The 11,014-nt window shown below is 44.1% G+C and overlaps 1 protein-coding gene across 4 annotated transcripts in view; it reads left to right on the top strand.

Moving 5' to 3' along the window:
- Positions 1-10,404, top strand: part of Otud5 (OTU deubiquitinase 5) — a 30,005-nt gene extending 19,601 nt beyond the window's left edge. For 2 of the 4 annotated variants that reach the window (XM_046442507.2, XM_046442505.2), the window contains exons 3-9: positions 44-108; positions 196-352; positions 451-599; positions 6,089-6,292; positions 8,396-8,597; positions 8,686-8,799; positions 9,318-10,404. In XM_046442507.2, coding sequence (XP_046298463.1) covers positions 44-108; positions 196-352; positions 451-599; positions 6,089-6,292; positions 8,396-8,597; positions 8,686-8,799; positions 9,318-9,442 — 1,016 coding nt within the window. In that variant the 3' untranslated portion in view covers positions 9,443-10,404. The remainder of the gene's footprint in view (positions 1-43; positions 109-195; positions 353-450; positions 600-6,088; positions 6,293-8,395; positions 8,598-8,685; positions 8,800-9,317) is intronic. The other 2 variants (XM_046442506.2, XM_058578692.1) reach the window with 2 other exon arrangements.
- Positions 10,405-11,014: the final 610 nt, after the last annotated feature.

Raw genomic sequence — 11,014 nt, 5'->3', positions numbered from 1 at the left:
CCAGTGGCAGATCTGATCCCAGCTTTTCTTTTGTCCCCCCTAGCTGACCAGGTATATGGAGACCAGGACATGCATGAAGTTGTACGAAAGCACTGCATGGACTATCTGGTGAGACCGTGGGCAGGCCTTGGGGTAGAGGCAGGGCAATAGGATCTCCTCTGCATGCAGACCTTCATCTTGCAATCTGTTGTGCAGATGAAGAATGCCGACTACTTCTCCAACTACGTCACAGAAGACTTTACCACCTACATCAACCGGAAACGGAAAAATAACTGCCATGGCAACCATATTGAGATGCAGGCCATGGCAGAGATGTACAACCGTCCCGTGGAGGTGTACCAGTACAGCACAGGTACTTCTGTAGTGGGTAGGTGAGGGACTAATGGTGCCTCATCTGAACCTGCCATACCTGGCCCCCTGTGGATGCTCCCTCTTTGTCTTTCTCTGCAGAACCTATCAACACATTCCATGGGATACACCAAAATGAGGATGAACCCATCCGTGTCAGCTACCATCGGAACATCCACTATAATTCAGTAGTGAATCCTAACAAGGCCACCATTGGTGTGGGGCTGGGTCTGCCATCATTCAAACCAGGGGTAAGTTGTTCCCTGTGCCCAGTATGGCTGTGGATATGGAGTCTTGGTTCTGCCCCTAGCCCACAAAAATGTCCTGTCTTCTCTGTCATTCTCCTGTGAGGTCTCACCTCTGTATGAAATTAGAGAATTACAGTAGATATCTCTCAGGGTTCATTTGTGGTCTTTATTTGCCTGTCCATGAGCTGTCTTACCCATCTTGTATGCCTGTTGATGGCTGGCATTTTAGGATGTAGAATCCTGTTTGGGAACAGTAAGCCAGGACATGTTTGATGTCCCCATGGATTTTTCTCCTTGACTCAGAAGTTACAGATAGCAGGGGTCACAGAAACTTGGAATGTTGCCCTGGCCCACCACTTACTAACTGTGGCTCCTAGGGCAGATTGTATAAGCACTCTGGGCAGAAGCCTGACTGATACACAGAAAGCACTTCCCACTGGGCCTGGGACCTAGTAGGTGTCAGAAGGTAGCTTTATATTTTTTTTAGTACATGCTGATGCTCATGTTCATTCATATTCTCTCCCTCTCTCTCATCAATAGTCATCAACTGAGGATTTTGAGGTCTTTTATTCAGGTTTCACTTCCTACAAACAAAGTGCTTCTGCCTCATTTTAGGAAATACCTTAACACGAACAAACCCTCCAATCACAGGGGATTTTTTTATTTTTGTTTAATTTTAAATAAACAATTTTAGAAAAGTCTTAGGTTTACATAATCATTGGAGGATATTACAGAGAGTTTCCATATGCCCCACTGTCATTATCATGTTATAGTACATTTGTCATAATTAATGACCCATATTGATGTGTTGTTAAAGACCAGACAATTCAGATTACTTTGGTTTTCCCCTGATGACCTTTTTTCTCTTCTAGGGTCCTATCTATCATACCACCTTACTTATTTAGTTGTCATATCCCTTTAGTTCCTTGTGGCTATGACAGTTTCTCAGAATTTCCTTGTTTTTGATCTGTTTATCAACCCTGTAAGTTTTTCCTTTTATTTAATGTCATAAAATTGGAATCATGCAGTAGATATGTAACTGTTTTAAAAAAATACTTAGTTTTAGGTGGACACAATATCTTTATTTTTTATTTTTATGTGGTGCTGAGGATCGAACCCAGTGCCTCATGCATGCTAGGCAAGCACTCTACCACTGAGCTACAACCCCAGCCCAGTATGTAGCTTTTTCAGGTTGTCTTTTGCACTTCACACTATGCATTTAAAATTCATCTATGATTTCCCCTGGTTTCACTGCTCATTTTCTTTCTTTCTTTAAAAATTTAAATGTTTTGGGGCTGGGGATATATAGCTCAGTTGGTAGCATGCTTGCCTAGCTTGCACAAGACTCTGGGTTCAATCCCCAGCACCACCAATACAAAATTTGAATGTTTTGGCCTGAGGATGTAGTGCAGAGGTAGAACACTTGCCTAGCAAGCAAGAGGAGGTCCTGAGTTTAGTCCCAAATACTGCAAAGTGTTTTTTAAAGTATTTTAATTGTTTGGAACAGTTTAAATTTACAGAACAATTGAAGAGGACATTTAACCCCACCCCCTACAGTTTTACTATTATGAACATCTCTGGCACATTTGTTACAATGTGTGAACCAATACAGTATTATTAACTGAAGTCACTATGTCTCCTTCAGTTCCTTTGTCTGTGACAGTTTCTCACACTTTCCTTGTTTTGATGACCTTGACAGTTTTAAGGAGTACAGGTCCAGTGTATTGTAGGAAGCTTCACTTATGGAATTTCTCTGATGATGTGGGGCTTTTTAAAGAATTTTTTTAGGGCTGAGGATGTGGCTCAAGCGGTAGCGTGCTCGCCTGGCATGTGTGCGGCCCGGGTTCGATCCTCAGCACCACATACAAACAAAGATGTTGTGTCCGCCGAAAACTAAAAAATAAATATTGAAAAACTCTCTCTCTCTCTCTCTCTCTCTCTCTTTAAAAAAAAAAAGAATCTTTTTAGTTGTAGTTGGACATAATAACATTTATTTATTTTTATGTGGTGATGAGGATCAAACCCAGCGCCTCACACGTGCTAGGCAAGTGCTCTACCACTGAGTCACAATCCCAGCCCCTCTGATGATATTATGATTAGACTGGGGTTGTGTCTTTGGGGAGGAAGCTCACAGAGGTAAAGTGTCATTCTTGTTACATTATATCAAGGACATATACTGACTATGGCTATGGATGTTGTCCTTGATCACCTGACAGAAGTAGTGTTTGTCAGGTTCCTACACTATAAAGTTGCTCTTTCCCACCATTTTCATACTGTATTGTGTGGAAGGAAGTCACATTTAAGGAATGAGGACTACCTTCTATCTTCCTTGGGGCTATTTGGAATTCTTTTGATTGAGAGATCTCTTATTCCCATTTATAAATTTATTCAATAACCCGTTTATATAAGTATGCACTTAAGGGTTATAATACAACTTGATTTTAATTATCTTGTTGCTCAAATTGTTCCATATTTTTTTTTGTGTGTGGTGCTGGGGGTGGAACCAAGGTCTTCCAAGCAAGAGCTCTACCACAGAGCCACACATAAACCCCACCCCCACCCCTATTGCAAAGTTTTTTTTACAAAACACTTCCTTACTTTTTGGTGCTATGAGGTGTTCCAGGTTCATCTTTTATATTTCCTGTCCTAGTCCTAGAAACAGCCATTTTTCCAAGAAGCCCTGGAAATATATGTGTGTGTATACTAATCTGTATATGTATATACACATATAATCTATAAGTGTTTCTGTATGTAACCATCTGAATGGACAGTAATCTTAAACATGAGGGTTTTAAAAAAAAATTGTCATATGGACACAATACTTTTTAAAAATTTATTTTTATGTGGTGCTGAGGATCAAACCCAGTGCCTCACACTACCAATGAGCTACAACTCCAGCCCTAAACTTGAGTTTTTATTGATATCTCCCACTTATATGTTTGCCTTGTGCATTATTTTAGCCTTCTACCATTGTTCATCAGTAAATTCTTACTCCACTGGTGAGAAAGGCTGGCTTCACTCTTCAACCATTCGCTAATCTGCTACTTGAATAGAGCACAATGATATGCACAGTTCCTTTTGTCTTTGGTTTTACAGATTCCATTCATTTCCAAAGTGATTTGGGCCTCCAACCTCTTCCCCAGGTCCTTGCATACATTTGTAATTCATTTGTGAATTCTTTTGTCACATTCTGCATTCCTTGGTAGAATTTCCCCACCTCCTAATTGATTGTTTTTTTTAAATCCGAATACATTAAGCTTTAGCCTTTGTTTTGTAAATTTCGAGGGGTTTTGACAAATGCTTAACAACTTCATGTATACATGCATTACAAGATCATTTAGAGTAGTTTCATCACTCTTAAAATTTCCTATGCTCCTTATGTTTGCTTCTCCCTTCCTCCCCTTCCTGCAACCATTGATCTGTTTATTGGCCGGTATTGCCCATTTCAGAATGTCATGTAACTGGAATCATACATATGTAGCCTTTTTTTTCTCTAAGAATTAGGGTGCTAGGCAAGCGCTCTACCGCTAAGCCACAACCCCAGACCAGCTTTTCTTTTCTTTTTTAATATTTTTTTGGTTGACAGTGAACCTTTAATTAATTGATTGATTGATTAATTTATACGTTATGCTGAGAATTGAACCCACTGGCTCATATATGCTAGGCGAGTGCTGTATCACTGAGCCACAACCCCAGCCCCCATATGTAGCCTTTTCAAACTGCTTCTTTGGGGCTAGGGTTGTAGCACAGTGGTGGAACGCTTTCCTAGCACTTGTGAGGCACTGGATTTGATCCTCAGCATCACATAAAAACAAATAAATAAAGATATTGTGTCCATCTACAACAAAAAAAAATTTAAAACTTCTTTCAGTTATCAGCAAGCATTAAGATTCCTCTATGTTTTTTCATTATTTGTTAGGTCGGTTCTTTCTTATCACTTACTATTCCATTTATGGAGGCATGACAGTTTGTTTTAATCATCTATTGAAAGACAGTCTTGGTTGTTTCCAGCTTTTGATGATTATGAATAAGCTGCTGTAAAATGCTGTACAAAGGTTTTTGTGTGGACATAAGTTTTTAGATCAGTTGTGTAAATAAATATCTTGGAGCGAGATTGCTAGACTATAAGAGCATGTTTTGATTTGCAAGAAACTGCCAAAACTATCTTCCAAAATGGCTGCACAGTTTTGCATCTCCACAATAATGAATGAAAATTCCTGTTGTTTCACGTTATTCCTAGAAATTTATCTTATATTTTGGAATTTAGCCATTCTGGTAGGTGTGTAGCAGCATTGTTGTTGATGAACCTTTATTTATTTGTATGTGATGCTGAGAATCAAACCCAGTGCCTCACACATGCTAGGCAAGCTCTCTTCCACTGAGCTACAACCCCAGCCTTTGTGTGTGGTAAGTATACATGCATTAAAATAATGTTAACTAGGGGCTGAGGTTGTGGCTCAATGGTAGAGTGCTTGCCTAGCATGTGTGAGGCACTGGGTTCGATTCTCAGCACTGCATATAAATAAATAAATAAAGGTTGATTGACAACTAAAAAAAATATTTTAAAAAATGTTAACTTGGGCTGGGGATGTGGCTCAAGTGGTAGTATACTCGCCTAGCATGCATGAGGCACTGGGTTCGATTCTCAGCACCACATAAAAATAAAATAAAGATATTGTGACCACCTAAAACTAAAAACAACAAATGTTAACTGAAGTTTCATGAAGCAATATTTAAATTGCTCCTGGAATATACTCTGTTATTTTATATTCAATTTAAAATAAAGTTTTTAGTTGTAGATGGACACTGGACACAATATCTTTATTTTATTTTTATGTGGTGCTGAGGCTCGAACCCAGTGCCTCACACATGCAAGATGAGCACTCTACCACTGAGCCACAATCCCAGCCCCTATTATTTCAATTTTTATGATGCTATCATCTCTCTTAGCTTGACATGTAGCACGCTTCATACATTACCCTATCATTCATAGTGTCCACCCCATGTCAGTTCTGTCCCCACCTCTCTAACACAGCCACAAGGCTTCCCCAGCCCCTTACATGCTTGACTACTCCCTCCACCCTGTGTCTTCACAGCTCATTTTTCAGGTCATTTTATCTCTTTGACCCATCTAGGCCTATATGAGGAAGGACTTGCTTTGTGAAAAAGGGCCCTTATTGGATGGGACTTCTTTAAGTTAAGGCTTAGGCTCAAGGGCACCTACAGCCCCAGACTTATTAGTGCCTCAATTGAGATATCTCACTGTGGGGCCAAAACTTTTGAGCATAGGAGTTTGGCATAACAGGTCTCAAAACAAGTCTGCTTTCTCCCAGTCTCTGATAAGCAAGCAGTCTGCTGAGGAGTGCTTTGTGGGAGTACCTCCCTTCCTCTCTCCTGTTTTCGGGGCCTGTGGGCCTACCTCCCTAAACCTGTTCTGGTTCTTGGCCAGGTTCAGCGTATCACCCCATATCCTTACTTCTTTCCCCTTGCAGTTTGCAGAGCAGTCCCTGATGAAGAATGCCATAAAAACATCAGAAGAATCATGGATTGAACAGCAAATGTTGGAAGACAAGAAACGGGCCACAGACTGGGAGGCAACAAATGAGGCCATAGAGGAACAGGTGGCTCGGGAATCTTACCTGCAGTGGCTAAGGGATCAGGAGAAACAGGCCCGCCAGGTTCGCGGCCCCAGTCAGGTGGGTCATGTCATTGGCCTGGCTACCAACCCATTACTTCACATGCTTTGCCCCCAGATAAGCAGGAAAAAAATTAAGCAGTTTTGACATCTGGGAGGAAGAGCAACTCCCAGGTTTGTCTGTAACTTGTCTTGGACCCTAGTTTTGGCATTGTGCCTTAACTCTCAACACTTGTGCAGAACAAGCTCTTAAGGAGTGAGGGAAAGCAGCCATTGCTCCCGATAACATGAAGGAGCAATGAATAACTGCGGAGAGACAAGTTTTATTGAATGCCTTTGTGTGCCAGACTCTGTGCTGAGGAATGCAAAATTAGATCTTGCCTGCTATGCTTTCAAGTGATTCTGTGTGTTAAGGAAGACCCCATTAGTGAGGCCTATGATCCTTGCTGTGACACCAGTGGAGGTAGGGGATCTGGTCACCTCTTCAGAGGAAGGTTGAATTGTTAGGGCAGGGAAAAGGCAGGGCAGACAGGCATCTGAGGAATCACAAGGAGTTCAGAGTTATGGTAGATGTTGACAAGACCTGAATAATTTGTTCAACAAACATTTATTGCAGGCCTGTGCCAGGAGGTTTTATTGTCAGTGAATGAGGATATGTTGGTGAACCCAGCAGGCCAAGATCTCTGTTGGTGTGAGGCTTACATTTAAAAAAAAAATTTTTTTTTAGTTGTAGATGGACATAATACCTTTACTTATGAATTTTTATTTATTTTTTAATTTTGTATTCTTATTTATTTTTTAGTTGTTGGTGGACCTTTATTTTATTTATTTGTATGTGATGCTGAGAATTGAACCCAGTGCCTCATGCGTGCTAGGCAAGCGTGTTACCACTGAGCCACAACCGCAGCCCATGCCTTCATTTTTTAAAATATTTTTTTAGTTGTAGATGGACAAATACCTTTATTTTATGTAAGTATGTAAGTATGTGGTGCTGGGATTGAACCCAGTGCCCTCACACATGCTTAGCAAGTGCTCTACCACTAAGCCACAACCCTGGCCCCATAATACCTTTATTTTTTTTTATTTTATGTAGTGCTGAGGATTGAACCCAGTGCCTCACACACACTAGGCAAGCACTCTACCACTGAGCCACAATGCCCAATCCCTGATGCTCACATTTTTGTAGTGAAACAAAATAATTTTAATGAATAAATTAGCTGAGAGTTAAATAAATAAACATAAATTAGTTGATGAAAAATGTAGAGCTAGGGTAAAGGGGATGAGTAGGTTTGAGTGGGGATAGGTGGGAGTTCACAGTATTAAAACACTGTGGTCAGGAAGGGCTGAGAGCTGGTGAAATTTGAGCAAGAGCTTGCAGAAGGTGAGCTACTCAGCTGAGCACACAATCAGGAAAAGGGAGTGGGCTAGCACACCTGTTGTGATTCAGACAGCCAAGAAGGCGGGCCAGACCAGCTGAATGGAATGTAGTGAAAGGATAAAGTTGGAGGTGGTGGGGCCAAGTTGGTTAGGGGCTTATGTATTCTGTGAGGCAGGAACAATGGGAGGGTTGTGAACAGATCCAAGTTAGGACATAACAGGATCCCCCTGACTGCTGAGTACAGAACTGGAATCTGGAGAGCGGGAAACAGGGTACCAGTAAGGAGGAAGCTACTGTAGAAGTCCAGGTGATGGGTGAAAATGCTGGCAGTGGATGGGCTGGGGATGTGGCTCAAGCGGTAACCTGCTCGCCTGGCATGCGCCGGGCGCTGGGTTCGATCCTCAGCACCACATAAAAATAAGATAAAGATGTTGTGTCCACCGAAAACTAAAAAATAAATATTAAAAAATTGTCTCTCTCTCTCCTCTCTTTAAAAAAAGAAAATGCTGGCAGTGGAAGTGGTCAGAAGGGATTAGATTCAGGTTCTGTTTTGAAAGAGAGTGAATAGAATTTCCTGTTGTCTGGAAGGGTGTGTGAGAGTGGGGTTAAGGATTTTAGCTGTGTCCTGTAAGGTGCCCTGTGGTCCACTATGGGGGGAATGATGGTGCCACACACTGAAGCTGTATCATAGTCAAGATCTGGGGAAGAGAGTGAGTACTTGATGCTGGGGCACAGAATGGACTTGGAAAGTGTTGGTCCTCACTGTTTTTTCCCTCTCCACTGCAGCCCCGGAAGGCCAGTGCCACATGCAGTTCGGCTACAGCGGCGGCCTCCAGTGGCCTAGAGGAATGGACCAGTCGGTCCCCACGGCAGCGGAGTTCAGCCTCATCGCCAGAGCACCCTGAGCTGCATGCTGAGCTGGGCATCAAGCCCCCTTCCCCAGGCACTGTCTTAGCTCTTGCCAAACCTCCTTCACCCTGTGCACCAGGTCAGTGACTTGCTTACAGGATGCATGCTAGGCTCAGGAAGCCTTGTCTGGGTCTTGGGCCCTACCTCAGACTGTCCATCTGCCCCAGGTACAAGCAGTCAGTTCTCGGCAGGGGCTGACCGGGCCACCTCCCCCCTTGTGTCCCTCTACCCTGCTTTGGAGTGCCGGGCCCTCATTCAGCAGATGTCCCCTTCTGCCTTTGGTAAGCCTCCTCTGGGAACAGGGGCCAGCTGGAAGTTGGGGAGAGAATGGAAACAGCAGCAAGTCCCTAAGAAAGGGTTTCTGGAACCTCTGGCTCATCCAAGAAAAGAAGTCAGAAGCTGGGCATGGTGGCTCCGACCTATAATCCCAGGGGCTTGGGAGGTTGAGGCAGGAGGATTGCTAGTTCAAAGCTAGCCTTAGCAACTTGGTGAGGCCCTAAGCAACCCTTTTTCAAAATAAAAAGGGCTGGGAATGTAGCTCAGTGGTTGAGTGCCCCTGAGTTCAATCTCTGGTACAAAAAAAAAAAATAAGACAGTAGGGGAGATTTTCAGGCCCAGGAGGGTTTCCTTAGAAGGGATCTAGCAGAGTTTCACAGGCTTAGGGAAGCCTTCTGTATCATAGCCAAGGCCTGGGAGTGACAGGGGCCTGAATGGGATTTCTCAGAGCCAAGAATCAATAAAGGGTGAGGGAAGGCAGGCTGGGGTGCCCCATCATCCTTTTCCTTTTCCTCTTGCCCAGCAGGTCTGAATGACTGGGATGACGATGAGATCCTAGCATCGGTGCTGGCAGTGTCCCAACAGGAATACCTAGACAGTATGAAGAAAAACAAAGTGCACAGAGACCCACCCCCAGACAAGAGTTGATGGAGAACCAGGGACTGGATACCATCTCCCAATCCCCCACTCCTGCCCTCTGGTGCCACCCCACCTCTTTGGCTTTCTTCCCTCTTGCCTCCTTCTGTTCTTTCCTCTCTCCCCTCTTCCCTACTCCTTACTTCCCTCTGGCTGGCCCATCCCTGCGCTCCTTCTCATTGCTGCCACCACCACCTGTCTCCACCAGCTGAAGTGCCCTGTTGCCCCCTGCACAGCACCATCCCTGCATTCCAAAGGGGACTTGGGCAAGGGTGCCGAAGGTAGGCGAGAGGCACACAGAGAACAGACCTGGCAGCCAGGCAACCCCAGAAGAGAGACACACTCAAGAGAATTCTCCTGTCTGCCCACCCTTCTTTCCTTCTGAGATCAGATAAACTTGTTACCCTTCCCCCAACAGTGATGCCAGGGAGGTGGGAGGAAGAAGTGGGAAAATTCCCAGTACCCCAAGAATGTCTGAGCCTTCCATGTCGAATTTTTTGTTAAAATGTACTTTTATCTTATAAAATCAACCAATCAAAAATGATATATAGACAACAGCATTGGCTCTGTGAGGATGCATCTCTCTGGTTTTGGGGCAGGCAGGCTGGCCATGGGGCATGGAGGGGGCACAAAGATGTGGGTTATCACTGTCTTCTGGTCTCCAGCTCCATGGAGGTCAACAGAGAATCTAGAGTGAGCCAGGGCTGGGGGTGGGGGTGGGGGGTGGCAGGTGGCAGACGGCAGACTGGCTTTGGACAATGAGACCCTGACCTTGCTGCATTCCTTTTGCTTCCACCACCACCACCACTTGTCTCTTTGGAATCTTGGGGTGGGGGGCATCTGTGGCCACCACCCAGGATTTGAGTGTAGGGAGTGGGAGCAGCCTCAGCAGATGGGGCACCCGTGCCCTGCAGGTGTTGACAAGATCTGCCATCTGTAATGTCTTTGGCACAATAAAACCAAATGTCAGTTTCCCTGAGCGGCTCTGTTATGTGTGGGGCAGGGGGTGGGGGGGCCTCTGAGGAAAAGTGGCTATGGCACAGGGCTTGAGTTGGCCTCTGAGGTCCCCATGCTCTCCAGTAGGGTCAGTGTGAGAGCCCAGGGTTCACATTTGATTTTCTTATTAAATTTCCTTCTGGCCAGGCATGGGCCCTTAGTCCCAACTATCCAGGAAGCTAAAGCAGGACGATCCCTTGAGGCCAGTCTGGCCAATTTAGGGAGACCCTATCTTAAAAACAAGCCTCCTCCTGGGCTTGTTACCATAAGAAAAAAACTCCTTCTTTGTCTGCTGATGGAGTCCCTGCTTGCCTTATTTCCTGGGGGTTTGGGGGGATGGGAGCAGGGGACTGTGAGCTAAAGACCAGGGATTGAATTTCCTGTCCGAATTCCAACTACCCTGCCCCCATCTCTCACCATCAATGTTTGCTCTTTCTTGTAATAATCTGATGAGGAAATTCTTTGGAAATGCACAACTGACACTTCATTAACAACATGAGTTTGGGTAGAAGTGACCAGAGGAGCCTTTCCCACTGGGTTTTAGAAGTTGGGAGATAAATGAGCTAAATCCATTTTTGTTCTTATTCT

This window comes from Marmota monax, unplaced genomic scaffold (genome assembly GCF_021218885.2).
Source record: "Marmota monax isolate L192 unplaced genomic scaffold, Marmota_monax_Labrador192_F-V1.1 WCK01_AAM20220418_F8-fsc00170, whole genome shotgun sequence".
NCBI lineage: Eukaryota > Metazoa > Chordata > Mammalia > Rodentia > Sciuridae > Marmota > Marmota monax.
This window is presented reverse-complemented; position numbering and strand designations above follow the sequence as displayed.